The following is a 19,062-nucleotide window of genomic DNA, read 5'->3' on the forward strand; positions in this document are numbered from 1 at the left end:
GGCAAGCGGACTCTCAACCACCACGCTACCAGGGAAGCCCAGAAATCTTATTTTTTTTATTTTTTATTTTTTTCAGAAATCTTATTTTTAATTGCCAGTTTTCCAAAGTGGTTTTACCAATGTACACTCTCACTGGCAGCACATGGAAATTCTGATGGTCCACATTCATGCTAATAAAGGCACTTTTGAAACCAGATTGCTGACTCTAAAACCCAAAGCCCTTTTCCTTTCACCTAAATCTCATTTAAAGGTAAGAACTTGGTAACAATTTTCTTTTATAAATTCCATGATTCTTTCTAAGGTTTTTAGTCTTTGTTCATTAAGTGAGTTTCCTTTTTTATACTGGAAAATATATCTGTGCTGAGTAGAATTTAGTAGAGTTAGCAGTGTATCAGAGGCCTCATGTAAGTATTCATCTTCATTGAACCCAGCCTCTTCTATTTTCTCTGCATGGGTGAAAAGAATGACAGTGTAATTCTTCCAAGCATGTCCCAGAAGTTCCTGAAAGAGAGAAGTTAAATGGCTATTTGCCTTGGACTATATTTCTCAAAGAAGAGCTGAGGAGTTATTATGGTTTAACACAGTCAATAGATCTGTACCTCATTATGTTTCTAAAAGCTGGAATATATAATGGAAATGATGATGGGGTCAAGTAATGTAAGCACATGGACAGAGATGGGTGGGCATTCTATAAAAAAAGGCTTTAGTTCTCCATTTTATTTTGTTGTTATAATTTATATACAACCTCAAAACTGCATATTATCAATGCTGCATATGATTTAATTACATTTGCAGCATTCATTTATACTTACCTGTCAACCTGAATCTTTTAGAACCACTGAATTCCTTTGTCAGAGCACCTTGCCCAAGGGAATTGTCATATCTCTTTCTGTAGGAATGTTGTGTTATCATCATCACTGAAAACATTTTCTAAGGATTTATAATTACATAATCTGGTTACAATCTGTCAATTAATCAGGTGACATGTAATGGAAATGCTAAGATCAAAATACATTTGGTAATTTGGAGCAACTACAAAATATTACTGTGACTCGCATCCTCTTCACATACCTGGAATCAAACCCAGTTTATCGGGTGACTTCCTCTAATGTGGGTGAAAAACACTGCAGACCGGTATTCCTTTGTTTAGTAATATGTAGAAGTTGGTTATGTATTAAATTCTTGTTTGATTAGTGCAAATGAGCTGATATAAAGCAGAAGTAATAGCACATGGCAGATTGCTCATGCAATATGAAAGGCATCTAGAAATAACCATTTAACGTTTTTGAATATTTCCAAAGTTATATGAAATCATGACAATGTGACAGTAAAATTCCTTCCATTCCAAACACTCGCATAAAAAAAATATTTCCAAAGCTGCTACCAGTTTATAATAGCAAGAGAAGTATTAAATGCTTAGGAATAAACATAACAAGGAATATCCAGAACATCTAATAATTAAAAGAAAGAAAGACGGGAGAACAACTAATATTTAGTGCTGGATATTATGCTAAGCGCTTTACTTACTTTATCTCTTTTGAAGCTCAACATGGTGATTTGTGAGAGATACCATTATGATATAGAGAAACTGATATATAAAGAGGTTGAGTACAAACAGAGGCATTAGCACAAACTCTAGTTTATAAAAATCTTGAAAAAATTGAATGGCAGTTTGGGAAACTTTTGAATGAATATAGGATTCATATTTATAATATTGAACAACTGAAAAAAGATGAAAGGAAGAAGAGGGAAAGACAGCGGGAAAGAAAGTAAAAGGAAGGCAGGAAGAAAGAGGAAGGGAAGGAGGGAGGAAGGAAGAATCAGGACATGTAAATCTAATATGAAAATACAGGAACTGTGGGACAATATATTTAAATTAGAAACATCTCAAGAGTGGTTACCAATTATAACTCCTAACACAGTCTGACTTTTATCAGAGCTATTCATTTTCACATTTATTTCTATAACTTGGCTATGACCTCTTTGAAGGCAAAGTCTATGTCTTTCTATATCAATCAAAGCCTCTAATATGTTGTAAACTCTCAATAAATATGTTGTATTAATTTGGAATTTAGACCCTCACCATCGTCTCAAATAGAAGATTTAGGGTTTTATTTATTAATTTTGAGTCCTCAATTTTGAAATTTAATCTTTGGGACACAAAATTGTACTTTCCTGTAAAACTTTTCTACTCTAGTTCATTATCACAAATTCGCCTGTAATCTGCACTTTCTATTTTGTATTCAGAGGGACTCTCTCAAGGTATAGGTCCAAAATTTTTCCTCATATCTGTTCAAAATGTGTCTGTTTATACCATAGAATAATTGTATATTTCTAGTTCTCCTGAAATGCCCTGCTTCAAGAAAATCCTCAGACATTTCCAGATCAGTACATTAGGGAATAATTATTTAAACAGAAAGATTCTGAACTTTACAAAAGAATTTTTCAAAGAAGTACTTTAATTGGCATATGCTTATGTGCCTTTAAAACTCAAAATTAGCAAACCTTTAACCCAAACTTTAAAGAACATAGCTCTATTATAAATCAAAGTCTATATGCAATGTCAACATCACATTTTAGCTAATAGTGACATAGCAAAATTACCAGACCTCTTCAGAGTTTGTCGTATATTCTATGTACTCTAAGAACACATCTCTTGTGAGAGAGGTCAGAGAATTGCAAAATAAATAAACCATGTTGTGGGTTGAATTGTAACCTCTTTCTCCAAATTGATATGTTGAAGTCCTAACCTCCAGTACCTCAGAAGTGTCTTTATTTGGAAATAGGGTTATTGCAGATGCAATTAATTAAGATCATTAGGGTGGGACTCTAACCCAATGTGTCCTTATAAAACAGAAATTTGGACAAAGACATGAATACAGAGAGAACACCAGGTGAGCATAAAGACAGCCATCCATAAGCCAAGGAGAGAATCCTTGGACAGATCCTTCACTCACAGCCCTCAGAAGGAATTAACCCTGCTAACACCCGTTTCAGACTTCCAGCATCCAGAACTGAGAGACAATAAATTTCTGTTGCTTAAGCCAGCCAGTTAATTATACTTTTTATCACAGCCCCAGCAAATTAATCCAAATGGTTGAAAAATTAATGAAGTGCTAAATATATCAGATTTAGGTTCTGGGAATAGAGATTTCTGGGCCATTTACATCAGAATCACCTGGGATGCTTGCTAAAAATGCATCAAAATCTTTAGGGGTGGAGCTTGGGAATGTGAATTTTAAAAAGCACTCTAGGGGCTTTATTCCTTCTGCAAATACTTATTGAGGGTCTACTTTGTTTTGGGGACAAGGAGTGGTACAAGACAGGTACATTTCCTGCTTATATCTAGTGGAGATTCTTGTTTACTAACTAAAGTTAGGTCTAAGGAAGAGGGACAGACAGGAAAAAAATACTTTCAGTTTGTTGTAATCGCAAGTGTTATGATAGAAAATATATTGGCACTACAGAGGCAAACATTTAGCCTAGTTTTGGATGGGAGAGGTGGAAAGTGGGGGTAAAGGGAGGGGGTCAGAAAAAGTTTCTGGCATGTGATGATGCCTCGAGCATAGGAATTAACAAAGGAGTTCTCAGGCAGTAAAGACATACCAAGTAAAGAAAGTGATTGAGCATTATTGGGAATTGTATAGTATTGGGATTTTATTTCTATACCACTATTGATCCTTCATCACTCTTGTCTCTAGAAGTTTCTCAAATTTAGAATCAGACCTGGTATTCACTCAGCACATTATTGATGTATTCATATTGATTGTCAGGTTATTGAAATGTTTAATACACGTGAATAAATAGCTACTGTCCTTAACCCCTTGAGTGTTACCCCCAGACCTGTTCCCTGGGTATTGGCTGATGCAGGGGCTATATTTATTATTAACTATTTTTACAACATCACCATAATAAAAATTCATGCTAAATAAACTGTTTGGCTCAAATGGTTCTCTCCTGAGTTATATATTATAACATAGACTTCTCCTCTTGCTAGGTTAGTACCTATTGCATTAAAGGGCATAACATTCACAGTGTGTTTTTAGTTCCTGGCTTTCTGTATTGTAACATTAACATGTTGCCTCTTTGTCTCCACCAGACATCTTCTGTACTTTAAACCATAATATCATTCAGGAAAAATGAGTTAAAGCGCCTAAGGATAATAGATTTGTAAGCTTGACACCACTTACAAGTCCATGTGTTCAACCACTGCAAAGTTTTTACATGTTGATAATTATTTATGAAAGGATGCTCATGTCCTAAACTGTGAGAGAAATTGCACTTTTGAATTACTGCCAAAAATAGAAGAGAATGGTTGATTTAGCTTATATTCTTTAGATTGATTTTTGGCCAGCAAATAGTTGAATATTTGAAAGTAGTGTCACTTGGTGTATAGTCATCATGTTAGTGGCCAAACATTCTTTATGGATCCAGAGAAAGAATAATCACATTTGATTGATACCTCACATAAAAAATCCAATAGAAAGATAATGTAAGTTTCTGGTGTTAATAATTTAAATATAGTACTAAGCTAGATGGAAATTTTACAATCAATCATGAGTTGTTTGGTTTCATAGTGCTAATGGGTATGAGTCCATCTAGTCCTTTTGGGACAACTAGTTAGGATATAAACTTTGTTTTCCAGGAATTACGTTCATTTTCCCAGGACCTCACCAGCCCTGCCCCACTTGTTTGTGGTTGATGAAATCATAGCATCTGGACCTTTTAGGGGGAAACTTTAAAAAAAGCCAACTATTACATCAACTGAGAAAAAAATTATCATGGATCAGGAGGACAATAAGGACCATTCTTTATATTTTATGCTATTCCCTTATTCTCTTCCCACTTCGAGCACCACATTTGCCTTCTTAGAGAGCCAAAGCTGAATGGTAAGCCTCGTTAGATCAGATTCAGAGAACAGTCAGCCTTACAGATCATCTGTCAAAACTGCCTTATTTTACAGATGAGGGTATTAAGGCCTTGTGATGTTAAATGGCTTGGCCAAAGCCACATAGCTGATTATTGGCAGACTTGGGCCTGTAACAGAGGTTCCTTGAATGGCAGGGGTCCCCTGTCCTTCACACTAAATTTTTATTTCAATTAACATTACTAAGCCAGTAAATTTTTTTCCCAGATTTTTTTCTAAATTAATAAGGAAGTTCCTATAAATCAGGGCCGTGTAAGTTTTATTTCACTCTTACTTTCTTCTGAAGCCTATCAAAATAATCCCAAAGAAGGCTACAAATAATATGTCCCAATTTTAGGGTAAAACAAATACTAACAATAAAGTCACAATGATCATAGGTAACATTTATTATGCACTTGCCATGTGCCAGTGTCTGAGTGAATTTACTATTATGTTAATATGACATTAATTCCAAAAGTAACCCAGTAAACTATTATCTTTCCCAATTTACCAATGAAAAGATTGAAGTTTAGAGAAGTTACCCAAGGTTACAAAGCGAGTAGCTAAGTAGGAACTTGAACAACATCTGTAATATGTTGCTTATATCTAGTAGTTCATTTGAATAAGTACTCATCACAATCTAGGTAGTGCTGATGGCAATAAAAACAATAATAGTAATGGCAATTTTCTGCAAACCTACTATGAAACTGCTGTAATTCAGGCACAATGCCAAGCACATTACATTTATTAAATATAGCCCTCAGAACTCTTCAATTAGGTAAATTATCCCCATTTTATAAGTAAGGAACTGAAGCCAAGAAAGACTTAGTAACATTTATAGTCATATACCTAGAACTGTAACAGGCTTATTTGTCAACTGAATTCTATAGAACACCTAAGCCCATGATCTTTGTTTAGTATGTTCAGGCCTTACATTGGCCTTTCTGAACCTTCCCTGTGTACACCTATCTGTAACATCAGCAGTTGAGTTGTTCATTCGAAATTAAAATGCATGCTTGAAGCCTGAATATATACAGTGATAATATGTACATGATACCATGATCATGGAAAGAATTTAGTCAATTCCTGGATTCAATTCCTGGTGCACTTTGGCTGCATGCTAGCACTTTCCCTCAGGTGACTTTATTTATGCTCTGATCTATTATTGGGGGATTTTTTAAAAAATTAAAATGATAGATAACATTCAGATGAATCATTCCCTTTATTTCCCAATTTTGGGGAGATGACTCACTGACATCTCCACCATTTTACTGTAAATTAATGAAGGCCTAACATAAATAAAGAAAAAGGGATCATTTGAGGAACTGTTTCAGTTGTCACAGTTGGCAGCTTATAACCCCTCTGTAAAATATTAGAGCACAAACTGAGAGATATTTAAAGAAACAGCAGAGAGGTACAGGAAAGAAGAGGTCACTTCTCTGGCACTAGCCTTGGAGACTACTTCCATGGAAAGCATCAGTGCCCCCAGAAAGGGGGAAAGGAAGAAGGGAAGGCAGATGTTCTCTTCCCCATTTTGCATGAGCCAGGAAGGAGAAATCCAGGGTGTGTCTGAAACCAGAGGACCTTAGCAACACCTCCTTCCTAACAGCTGCTGGTCCTGTTGAATATTCAGACATTCTGCAGCTCCTCCCAATCTGTGAGCATATCCAGATGGTTGCCACTAGTATCTGAGGCACCTTCAGGAAGAAAGTCATAAACAGCCAGCCTGTGCTTAGGCAATCTTCAACCAAAGATCAAGGTGGTAAGCCCAGAATGGGACTGCAGTGCCTCCTAGGGGTCGAGGCCCCTCTGAGGATTACTAAATCTTGGCTGCTAAGTTCTCCCGGGAGACAGAAGTTATTTATTCTCGAAAAAAATATTCTGGATCTGAGTTTTTCCCTAGCCCATCTCCTCTGTGCCTTCAACTCCTGAATTGGCCACTGACGTAAGGAAGGCAGCTATAAGAGGAGAAGGCTATATGCCAAATACCATTTAAAAGGATCAGAGACATGTATGAATCACATTCACTTGCATAAAAAACAATTAGGGAATTACAATATTGTTCTATATCCTAAAACTGGAAAAAAAATCTATTTTCAAAATGTATGTCTCTTAAAATATCCTGTCTGGACCAGCAGAAAGAAAAATCTGGAGACATATGGAGAGGGTCAGGTTAGTTTTTGAGAACTATTTATGCATTTACTGAATTTAGTGGGTTACATCCATCTATAGCTTAAGCTAAATGTCTATTTAATAGCAACTTTAAATGAATTTTAAAACTGTTTAAAAATTACACTGACTGTATGGCTGCAGTTCCCCCCCGCCCCCCGCCCCTCTTGATTTCTACCAGAAATATTGTTTGAAATGCAGGCTTTAACTGGTTGGGGGGTGGTTTATGGGCTTTCTTAGATTCCACATTGTTTCTTAATTGCAATCATCTTCTTTTCTTCTTCTTTGCTTTTGTACAGAATGTCCTTGATTTTTCAGGAGTTAGATGATGAGGATTATTTTTTATACTCTTGTCACCCTAATTTTTTCTGCTAGTTTCTTGTGATTACACATATGGCTTTTTTTTTTTTTTTAGAAACATGTACAGTTACTGAAAAACAAAACGTGTGTCTGTCATTTAGAACAATCTTATGCCTTTACTAGTTAAAGGAAGATATCTTTCTTTAAAGCAAAGTATACTGTTTTTCTAAGTGTAACAGATTCTGCATGAGCATAATCTGAGGTGGGACCAAAAGAAGAATAGCATTTATACAAATTCATTTTGAATTAAAAATGTCTACTCTCTATTCTTCATGTAGTTTACTTGTGAAGCTTCTAGGGAAGATGTGTTCTCTGAGCTCAGTGACTTAATGAGGCTACTGAATTATACTAGTCAAGTCCAGCAGTTACATTTGGGTGGCCCCAGACTGGAGAATCAAGAAATTGAATAAATGAACAAACAAACAGGGATGAACCACTAGTCAAAAGTGGCATATGTTATTTTTGTTCACCCTGAGGTCCCTGTGATTTTCTCATGGCTGGCATGGAGCAGTTACCCTACAGATGATGAAACAAGCAAAGCTTCTGAAATTCCTGATTTTTTTCCTGTTAATAAAGTATAAATCTCCCCTGATTACTTACTGAGGTGTAGGTCTCAGTGATGCCTCCTTCACTGAGGAGTTGTACATTGCCCTACTTTGGCACTTGTTTATCTATTTGTCTTATACTTGTTTATCTATTTGTCTTATACTTGTTTATCTATTTGTCTTATACTTGTTTATCTATTGTCTTATACTTGTTTATACTTGTCTTATACTTGTTTATCTATTTGTCTCTTCTAGGCTGTGAGCTTTTTGAGACCAGGGCTCATATATTACTCACCAATCATTAAGCTCTGTACTGGTGCTCAATACAGTGTTCAGTGACTGAATCAGACAGTAATGCCCCATTTATGGTGAACTGTAAGAGGTTGTCCCTTGATGTTGAATGGATGCAAGTAAGTATTTTAGTTCAGTGGTTCTAAAACTTCACTGTTTTAGAGAAATATACGGGAAGTTTATGCAAATACAGATAGGCAAGCTCTACTCCTGACATTCTGTTTCAGTAGGGCTTGGATGAATCTGCATTTTTAACAAACAGCTTAGTTGATTCTGATGCATAGTCAGACCACACTGACAATCAATCAGATTCACAGTTCTTAGGGGTTTGAGACTTAGTTAACCTCTGAAGTTCAGTATCTCATTTTTTGTTTTGTTTTGTTTTGTTTTCTATGACCCAGTTACAAAATAACTGAATTCCTCTAAAGGAAATTGTAAAAATGACTCTTGGTGGGAAAATCAAGTAATTTTTACCAATTATTTTTATGTGATCAGCACTTGTTTTAAACTACTTGCTTTAAACTTGGTTTAAAACTACTCTTTTAACCAGTTTTTCATAGTTCTTTCCTATTAAGATAATGTCCTTCAAATGGGAATAATGTCATTAGTGTGATTGCCCCTTTTTATTACCTGGATCATCTGGACTGGGGAAGATTCTTCCTGTTCACATAGAGGCACATCCACCCTCTGGACCAGCAGTGCAAGGTGCAGACCCTCTTGCCCGAAGTGATGTGCCAGGGCCTCCCTGACCTCCTGCTTCACATGCTTCTTGCTCAACCTGCTGTGCGGATAACCTGGAGTGTCCAGCACCTGGACCTGCAGGGTTACCTCTTGCCCCCCTCGACGCATGAAGCTGTGGAAGTGACAACTGCGGCCCAGACTGCAATCTTTGGTCACAGAACATGGAGCAAAGCTGCTGTGGAAGTCAGTGCTTCCCAGAAGAATGTTCCCAGCAGAACTTTTTCCACTTTGAGTCATGCCAAAGAGGGCCAAGTTTATGGTCATCTTATTGGAGTCCATCATGGCTGTGGGTAAACAAAGGCTCAGCATAAGCAGTCAGGCTTCTACACTCCCCCAATATAAGGCTTCTTACCTGGCCTAGAGCACTCCCAAGTATTGACTTTGATTTGCTTTCCCCTTATTCTTAGTGTCTAAAGCATGGAGGAGCTCTCCACTGAAGTGGGGACCCCTCAGTGACAAAGGGAAAATGGAAATAATACTAGTAGTTTGCAGTGGGAGAGGAGAGAGAAATCAAATACAAATAAGGAAGGGAGGAGGAAACAATAATTGCAGGAAAATTAGAAAAAATATTACATGAAGATGGTGTAAGCCATGTTTAGGAGGAATATGTTAACTCATCAGTGTGACAGGTGAGTTGGTTTAGAAATGGGGTCCTGAGGTCTCTCACTTCAGGAACAAAGGTAGCAGCAATATTTGAAAATTATTCACTCTTGGAGGAGAAGAAGGAACAGTACAGTGGAAGAAATGGCCCTTCTTGCATTTTAAACAACGTTCTGCACCTCCCTACTCCCTACCTCCCCACCCCTTGAATATACAAGTGGCATCTGCAAAAAATTATCTTTCCTGACTTCCTGAATGCTTCGGTCCTATGAAACATGAATAATATTAAAGGAAGACTTCTGTTCCTGTTTACTAATTTTTTAATAACTAGGCAACATTCTGATGAAAATGAGAACTACTTGTAATATCTGTTATGAAATAATTAAACAACTCCATGGTTCATCAGAGTTAAGTATTGGCTCTTCAATGAAGAAAAGAAAGGCCAACACATTGTGCAGTTCAGTTAGGAGGGAGGAGAACCTGGGGAGAATCTATTTAATTTACAGCACCCCTAAAATGTAGTTATTTTTGTGCAGAATATAAGCCCCTTATAGCATTTTAAGGTCATCCATCATTTTCATTAGATTGATTAGGCAGAGCTACTGACCAATTGCCAAATGTACTCAATCTGCTGATTCAGAAATAAAGACATTTAATATTGCATATTTATTATTTTTGCTTATAACTTGTACTTCAGCTATAAAGTTTTATGTACCGCTGACCTTTCTTGTCCTCTGATGCCCCTCACCCTACTCACTCCAGACCCTAATATGAACATGTTGAAGGAACCTCACACCCTCATACAAAAGACACTCACCTTAGGGGTCCCTGAAGGTGACCCCAACTCACCAACTCATTCAGCTGTGTCAGCTGCACCATAGACACTCAGATTTCTTTTTACTCCTGAATTAGATGTGTGATTTTTTTCAAGAATTAATTATGGACTCACAACCGATTTGCTCTATGTCACTTACCTTTTCCAATCTTAAAAATGTTTTCTCCACAGACTTCCCTCAAGCTGTTACAGTTATGAACTTCAACCTTCTGGCAGTGTCACTGTACCACTCTGAGACTGATACTGTATGTATTTTATTTAGTTAATCTATTACCAGAATCCTTTCTATAAATGATTAGTTGTCTTCCTCTAATCAGCACTGAGTTTTTTATGTCACTTGACAGATGTGTAACTGCAATAGGTACTTCCTGAAACTTTTATTTCCAGGATTAACTTTTGTTTAAGAGAATTGCTTATAGGTAACAATTTATCTTACAGCCTAAAGAAATGCAGGATTGGCAAGTGTTAAATAGAAAGTAGACATTGAAAAGCAATGATCACAATTTTTTCCATTGTAATTGACATATTTACTACTTCATGAAAAAGTTTCAACAGATATGTAATATACATGCAAGAGATATTGACTTCATAACAGTATTTAGGTCATAAATTCAAAAGTTCTCTAGGAAAACTCTCTTGGCTATTTCCATGCAATTGAAATTTATTATTTGATGTGATCACTAGCATGATTATATCAACATATACAGTTTCCATATCAATTAATGATAACATATTTCAGAAAAGGAGTACTTAACTATGACTTAAGGCCAAATAAATTTTGCTTTAAAATTGGGGTTTTATTTTGTTATTAAAAGATTAAATTTGATTTTTCCACTTTTTAGTATATAACCCATATTTTCCAACATACTTTCTTAGTTTATAAGTTGTAGAAACCTTCATATCATTATATTCTGGTTCATCTTCTCCTGTACCTCTCAAAAGTCTGTGAAGTATGTATTTCTGTGTGAAGGAATTTTGGAGACATCTGGAATGCTTTATGACTTCATGGACAGAAAGTTTAAAAGTCTTCTTCCTGTGTGAATATGACAAAGAAAACACAAAAGGGATTTATTCCTCTGACAAGCACATTTGGCTTTCTTGAATGAAGCAGAAAGAACCTCCCCCAGGTGGCAGTAGCAGCCTGTTTCCCAAGAAGTGATTTCGAACCAGAATTTATTTTCATTTTCTTCCACAAACCATAAACTGACATTCTTCAATTAGGCAATTTATATCAACACATATTAATTGTGTGGAAAATCTTTTGAACAAAGGCAAAACTAAGCCTTCTTTCCTGTGTCCCTTATAGAAAGTGACTAGTGTAGAAAGTCTTTAGTTTTCAAAGAGCCCTCTTTGAAATCATAGTTTAAATCATTTGCTGAGTGAAACAGTTGATGGCTTAAAAAATAAAGTTCAGAGTTCATATGTGTAGTGAAAAGTTCTAATGAGACTGCAGAATTTAAAAATAATTTTCAACAGATTTAATGGAGGTTTAAGATCTGTGTCAATTTAGAGATCATATAGAAGGGTAATGTATTGGTATTTGATGATGTTTAATGATTGATGTTCATTCTTTTTGAATCAGGGTGAAAAGAAAACTTGAAATATTACCTTCACTCTTTTCAGTAACTTGGCTAAACAATATAACAGGGATAACTTTAACAGCTGGCTCCAGGATTTCTCTGAGGAAGGGAACTGTCTTTGAGAAAATAGTTTGATTAGCTACTTGAGGTAGAAAAGGGGATCCTGAGAGCATGAGCCGAATTCACTAACAATGATGGTCAAACTGCTGGGGATGAGGGAAGAGCCAAAAAAAAAAAAAAAGAGGAGAGATAATCAAGGTATATATAGAGGAGGGGAGAGGAAGGAAGGGAGGGAGGGAGGGATGGAGAGAGGAAAGGTAAGAGGGAGAGATAGAAGAGAAATGAGAAGGAGGAGGAGGAGAGAATAAGAACTATAACATTAGAACATAAAAGGAAACTAGAGCTCCCACTTGTGGAAATGGCTAAGTGACTATGTTAGAGCAGAGATAGCTAATGTTCAATTTTAACTTTTTACATTTCTGGGATGTAAAGTCAGCCATGTTCACAATTCCCACGTTCGCAATTACCTTTTTATTTTTGTTTTGTTTTAAGTTGTTCTTAACCTTTTACCTTATTTTATTTTGATGGAAGTTAATAGAAAGGCCTGAGGTCCATCTTAGGTTAGCACAGGACAAGGACCACCAACACTGGAGACTGTAAAATGACATCTGAACTGAATGAGGAGAGGAAGGAGGTTGAAGCTAGGACACTAATCCCTAGGCACTTGCAGGAATCTATGGGAGGACCTTGAACTTTCCACAATCTATGAAATGAGATATTATGTGGTAAGGGTGACTCTAGATGACATAGTAACAATTATATTTTAAATTATGCACACACGTGCGCACACATGCATACACATGGGCACACGTGCACACACACACTGTATTAGTTTGCTAGGGCTGCCATAACAAAGTGCCATAGACTGAGTGGTTTAAACAACAGAAATTAATTTTCTCATAGTTCTGAAAGCTGGAAGTCTGAGATCCAGGTGTCAGTGGGGTTGGTTTCTTCGGAGGCCTTGCTCCTTGGCTTGTTAATGGCCGTCTTCTCCCTATGTCTTCACGTGGTCTTTCCTCAGTGTGTCTGTGTCCAAGTTTCCTCTTTTTATAAGGACACCAGTCATACTGGATTAGGGCCCACCATAATGACTTCATTTTAACATAATTACCTCTTTAAAGGCCTTATCTCCAAATGCAGTCACATTCTGAGGTACTGGGTGTTAGGACTTTAACATAGGAATTTGGTGGTAGGGGAACATAATTCAGTCTGTAATACACACACTCACATTTATATCAAATGTTAATATGTCTGTGTATGTGTGTGTATATATACATACACACGTATATTTATATAATTATGTAAATTATGTCTCACATACACACATGTATTAACATATGTGTATATATTATATATACATCATAATTGTGTAAATTATATGTCTCTATACTCAGTAAAACTGTGTCTCTATACTCCATAAAATTGATTTAGTATAAGTAGTTCTCGACTTCTGGCAATTTGGTTTAAAGGCACTCTCACAATTTTAGACAAATTCCAGTTTGCATTGACTTGAACTGTGAACCCCTTGCTCGTATGTTATGTCTTTTCGTAGTAAAGAAGACCCTTAGAGTGATAATCAGAATCTGTATTTATGATGTCTAAATGATCTTAACCTCGGCCAGCACTGCTCCAAGTCAAAGGGAACACTGACAAGCTGGCTGAAATTGGTGGTGACTTGATTGATTCAGTCTGAGCTGGTCTTAGAGTAAGACGTCAGAGTTCACCTTTCAGAAAATTTCAGAGAACACTGGTCAGCAGTTTAAATTTTCCAAATGGTCCTAATTTGAATACAGTTTGAAAATTCTTGGAACAATGAAGAATGCCCATATCTGGACAGAAATATTGCTGGGAATAGGAGGTTTCAGTCCAGATTTGGTTGGCTTCACATTTTAAAGACTCTACCAGTCTCATCCCCACATGGGAATGTTTATGATATTTTGGGTTTTGTTTGATGTTGTTGCTATCATTTTTTGTTTGTTTGCTTTTTGTTTTCCTTCTAATTCTGATGAATTTTTTAGGATTATAAATGAAATATGTATATTTTTAAGCAGCTAAGAAATTTGTAAAAGAACACAGAGGAAAAATAGTATCATTTAAAAATCTTTATTTCCTGGTGCCCATGGGCCAGTTGCTTCTCTTGGAGAATGACACAGTAAATACATTTCTTTTTCCAAACTACTCATGTTCTCCCCGTATTTACTCCCTTCTTTAAGATCCACTACTGTAATGAGAGGCATTAATAATGGGATTATGTTTAGCATGTTAAGTGTATGGAGGCAAGAGTAATTGTTGGCAATTACTTAATCAGGATATGGTATTTTTTTTGCTATTTACTGCATTCATTTTTCTAATATTCATAGTTTTAGCAACTTTATTAATAGTGAGATTGGTTTATAGCTTTCCATTTTTATCTTATATTTGTCAGGTTTTCAGATCAGGAATGTGCTAACCTCTTAAAATGAATTAGGAAAATTTCTTTATTTTATGGTACTCTGCAATAATTTGGATACCTTGGCAATTACATATCCCTTGAAGGTTCAAAGAAACTTTCACAAAAACAGCTAGGCCCAGCAACTTTCTGGAGGTCATTCCAGAACAACTTAAAAAATTGCTGTCATAGTAATTTGACTCTTCTTATGTCAATTTTGGTGATTTATTACATAATAAACATATTTTACCCATATTTTCATTTTTTTAAGGTATAATTATCTCCATTTCTAGCATTAGATCCCTTTTCTTGTTCTGTGATGGCTTTTTGTTGGGTTTGGCTTTATATACTTAATAAATATTTGCACATATGTGCATGTATGTGTGCACATATGAGTATGCATTTGACTTTTGTACTTTTATTGTTTGAAGTGGATTTCCATGAACATAAATGAAATTTATCATCTGATGCCTCTAGGATATAATGAATGATTTGGCCTACAATAACTAAACTTTGATCACCAGCTCCAAGCCAGTTAGTTGAAAATTGAGAATCACAAGTACACTCATTTTCAATTACAATATAGTGAGTCATTATACAAATATATGTCATTATTGAAGAAACGAGCCCAACTTCAAAAGCAAGAGAACAACCAGTAGAGTTTGAATTCAAATCATTTCAAAGCTCACAAGCCTATTCTTGAAAAATTTCTGCTAAATTCTTTACCCTAATTTAGATCCTCTTTGCTAAAGGACTTTTCTTATTCACTCTTGAGAAATAAGATATAGGATAATACTGAGTGTCATTGAAAATATATTCATATGAAAATAATTGTATATGTCAAAGATTTTATATGCTTTATTCTTCCTACCTAGGAAATAACATGCACTCACCTATATAGATAAATATATTTTATTAGCCAAATGCACAGAAGCAGAGGGTCTTATAATAATTAATAAAGGTTTTAACCTCTTAGCCCTTGAGACTAGACACTAGGCTAGCTTCAACTTCTTACAGACTCTATTATTATTATTCAATTTCAAACATTTTTATGTTATAAATGCTTCTAGTAATGTCCCAGGAAACACTAGAAATGTCCCTTATCATGATAAAAAGCATCATGAATGCCATGGATAGTAATTACAAATAAAGTTATAACCATGGATATCAGATGCCACACTTGATTTTTCCTAGATTTATGCTACAAAATCTCCCATTTTATGGAAAATGCTTTTTTCTTTTCTTTTTCTTTTTACAAAATAATTGAGAACCTCAAGTCAAGAAAAATAGCCCTGCATAGTAATAACTGTAACTTATCTAATATATTTATAATCTTCCTAGGATACCTAATTTTTCCTTTCCAAGAAAAATGCAATTTTTTTTTTCTTCCTAGCAATAGCTGTGGTATGGAGCTAACTTCCCAGATACTGTCACTAAAATTTGCTGATATCAAAATGTCTGAAACACTAGGACCAGTGAAAGATACTGCTAATTACTGTAGAAAGGTCAGAAAATCCTGTAACTAACTCCCTTAGTATCTTTCCATCCCAAATTGAGGTTCGGTAGGGTGTGGGTGTTTTGTGCTTGCCGAATGATGGACTATAATCATATAGTCATATAATCATATAATCATATAATCATATAATCATATATAGTCATATAATCATATAATCATATAATCATATAAGCTATGCAAAAGACATCATTCATGGCAACAGGACACTTTTATCATGATTCTATCAAAGAGTGTCAGCTACATGAGTGCTATAGTTATTAGCATTAACTTCAGGTCTTGAGTGTTTTCAGGAGGTAAAATATTGGATGGCAAAGATTTACTATACCGTAGTCCTTCATTTAACCTTAAAAGATAAAACAACAGTAGAGCACTAACTGTTCTTTTGTGGCCTAAAATAGGAAATTGGGATCTCCAAATTCCTAACAATACTGAGGAGTGACTGAGTTACTGAGAAGGGAATCCAACGAGTGTCATCTTTTGTAGATTGCTATGCAGTGCAGATTACCTAAGGACACAGTGTAGAAAGAAAGGTTGTTAGTAGTGATGCGGAAAAGGAAATGTCAGTTCCTCATTTGTGTGTATGTGTACATGAAGTGCTGTATACGAGTTCAGCCTTAATGGAAAGCTAAGACCTGTGTAGCACATGTGCCAGGCACTGTTCTAGACACTTGAATATATTAACTCACACAGCCCTCCCTCTAAAAAAATAATTAGTTTTTATTAATCACATTTTAAAGGACATTCAGGCACAGGTTAAATAATTTGTTTATGATTTTACAGTTTATAAGTGGCGGAGTTGGGATTATGTTTTTTTTTTTTTTCCAGAGTAAAGTTGATACACATCTGCTCAACTAGTTACTATTTTCATATCAGCTGTAGCACTTGGCCAGAATGGTAGGGTTGTATGCCAGAGTGTAGAGAAAGGGAAAATGTGCACTGGAAGAAGGCAGAGGGACATGGGGATATATATAAACTGGTATTTTATTTTTATGCTTCTTTTCCCAAAAATGGTTTGGGAAAACATTTAAAAACATAAAAATCAAGAAATGATGGATTTTCTAAGGGAAAAGTTAAAGTTGTCCAAAGTTAGTTGAAATTTGGTTAATGTGCTTTGCTTCTGTTTTAGGCCCAATCTTATTGATACAGGCCATTTTAATCATAAAGGTGCCCCCCAAAACTCCAACTAATAACAGCAAAAAGAGTAATAATGATAACAGCTGTACCTTATGGGCAATTGCTGTAAGGCAGGCATGTACTAAGTGTTTATGAGAATTTTTTCATGTAATTTCCATAAGAAGCCTGTGTTGTAGGCACAATTATTATCACTTTCCTGATGAGAACACTGAGCCTCAGAAGAAGGAAACTCCAGCCAAGGTCTACCTGAGTCCAGAGACCATATGCTTATTTATTATGCCATGACGTGGATATAAATACAAAAGCAAAATGTTAAGTGCTCCACACAAGTCTTTTGCTTATGTTCACTTAATACTGGTCAGACGCAATAATTATCATGAATAACCACATTGTTAAAATCTTATACTGACCTGTATTGTACCTCTGTGATCGTGGTCCTGCACAGTACATCACATCCTGCTTATCCGCCAAGTCTACACAGAAATTAAGACGCGTGATTTAAAAGGCAGAGGCCGAGCAGGCAAGAGAGTGGGTGGTAAGTTTTAAGAATGGTTTTCAGGTGCTCACCACATGAGCTAAGTGCAAAAAAGACAAATGCTAAGGTCGATATGTTGTGTGGTCTATGAGAGATGAGGTCAGGAATGTAACACTGTAGTGGTAAATTTCGAAGAGACATATGATATTTACATAATTCCTAAAAGGTGAAATTAAATAGGTCTGGATAAGAGCCACTATCTGTGCCAAGCATGATTATATGAAATTGAAGTCATTGCTTTATAGTATTGCTATAAAATTGCTGGGCTAAAAAACAAACTGTAGGCCCACAGTATTTGGAGACATTTATCTGAAACATATTGTTGTAAGCTTAGATGTGGTGGAAGAGTTGAATTTGGTCTTCTGGCCAGTTTGGGAAGGTATACAGGATATTACAAACAGAATAAAGATCATGTTTACATAGTCCAATAGTAAGCTTAATTTGGCAAAAGAAATGGCAAGAAGTAGTTTGCATACATAAGTGGCAAAACAGGTTTATGGCCCAAGGTGGTCCTTTGTGTGATACTAATTTTATTTTCAGTCCTGTTATATAATACTTGCTTTTAAGGGCTAAGTCAGATATTCTTTGAAGCAATTTCTAAAGTCTGTTGTGTGCACTAATTTACATTATAATCAAAGTGCCAAAGATAACATTTAGAGAAGATGTTATGCGAAATAAATTCATAGATGGCATCACAACCTGGTGTGACAATAAAGTATTGTCACACCATAGTGTGAAACATAGTATGAAAATATATATTTCATCCTATGCTTGTTTCTCCTGTGCATTAAAGATAAGTGAAATAAATGTATTACTTAGGATAAAGATAATTATTTTTGAAAGAATTTTATTTTTAAAAGTAAAATATCATGGAAATGTGTTTATTAAGTTTATTAAAATTTATGCCAGCACTGTCGATACTGAGGAAGATCTGAAAGCTTATTCAAATTGAACCCAAAGATAGCTAACTAATTAGTAAATGCAAAACATATTATTGGGCTTCCCTGGTGGCGCAGTGGTTGAGAGTCCGCTTGCCGATGCAGGGGATACGGGTTCGTGCCCCTGTCCGGGAAGATCCCTCATGCCGCGGAGCGGCTGGGCCAGTGAGCCGTGGCTGCTGAGCCTGCGCGTCCGGAGCCTGTTGCTCCGCAACGGGAGAGGCCACGGCAGTGAGAGGCCAACATATTATTGGGAGGTGCTCAAAGACTCAAAAGTTAAACCTTTTCAGAACCTGAACACATCTAGGCTCCAGATCATTTTTATAAAATCAGAAGGCTCAATTGCCTTGTTTCTACCCTCTATTGACACCTGAAAAGAACAGATATAATTACCCAAATATGTGATTGTTGAATGAATATCTTT

At 35.8% G+C, this 19,062-nt stretch overlaps 1 protein-coding gene across 1 annotated transcript; it reads right to left on the reverse strand.

The window, feature by feature from the left end:
- Positions 1–134: 134 nt before the first annotated feature.
- Positions 135–10,608, reverse strand: GIMD1 (GIMAP family P-loop NTPase domain containing 1). The gene is made up of 2 exons (XM_027103451.1): positions 8,902–10,608; positions 135–501 (listed from the first exon to the last, which is right to left on the reverse strand). Exons 1-2 carry the CDS (start codon positions 9,319–9,321, stop codon positions 241–243), a joined length of 681 nt encoding a protein of 226 aa, XP_026959252.1. The 5' UTR covers positions 9,322–10,608; the 3' UTR covers positions 135–240.
- Between the last annotated feature and the right edge of the window lie 8,454 nt (positions 10,609–19,062).

The sequence above is a fragment of the Aethalodelphis obliquidens genome, unplaced genomic scaffold (assembly GCF_003676395.1).
Source record: "Aethalodelphis obliquidens isolate GAN/ISIS:26980383/991018 unplaced genomic scaffold, ASM367639v1 scaffold6, whole genome shotgun sequence".
Taxonomy (NCBI): Eukaryota; Metazoa; Chordata; class Mammalia; order Artiodactyla; family Delphinidae; genus Aethalodelphis; species Aethalodelphis obliquidens.

Excerpts from the sequence above, each read along its gene's own strand:
- GIMD1 (XM_027103451.1), bottom strand. The coding sequence starts at position 9,321 with ATGCTGAGCCTTTGTTTACCCACAGCCATGATGGACTCCAATAAGATG. Across the intron at positions 502-8,901 it reads CCCCAGTCCAGATGATCCAG|GAACTTCTGGGACATGCTTG; the intron begins GTAATAAAAAGG and ends TCTCTCTTTCAG.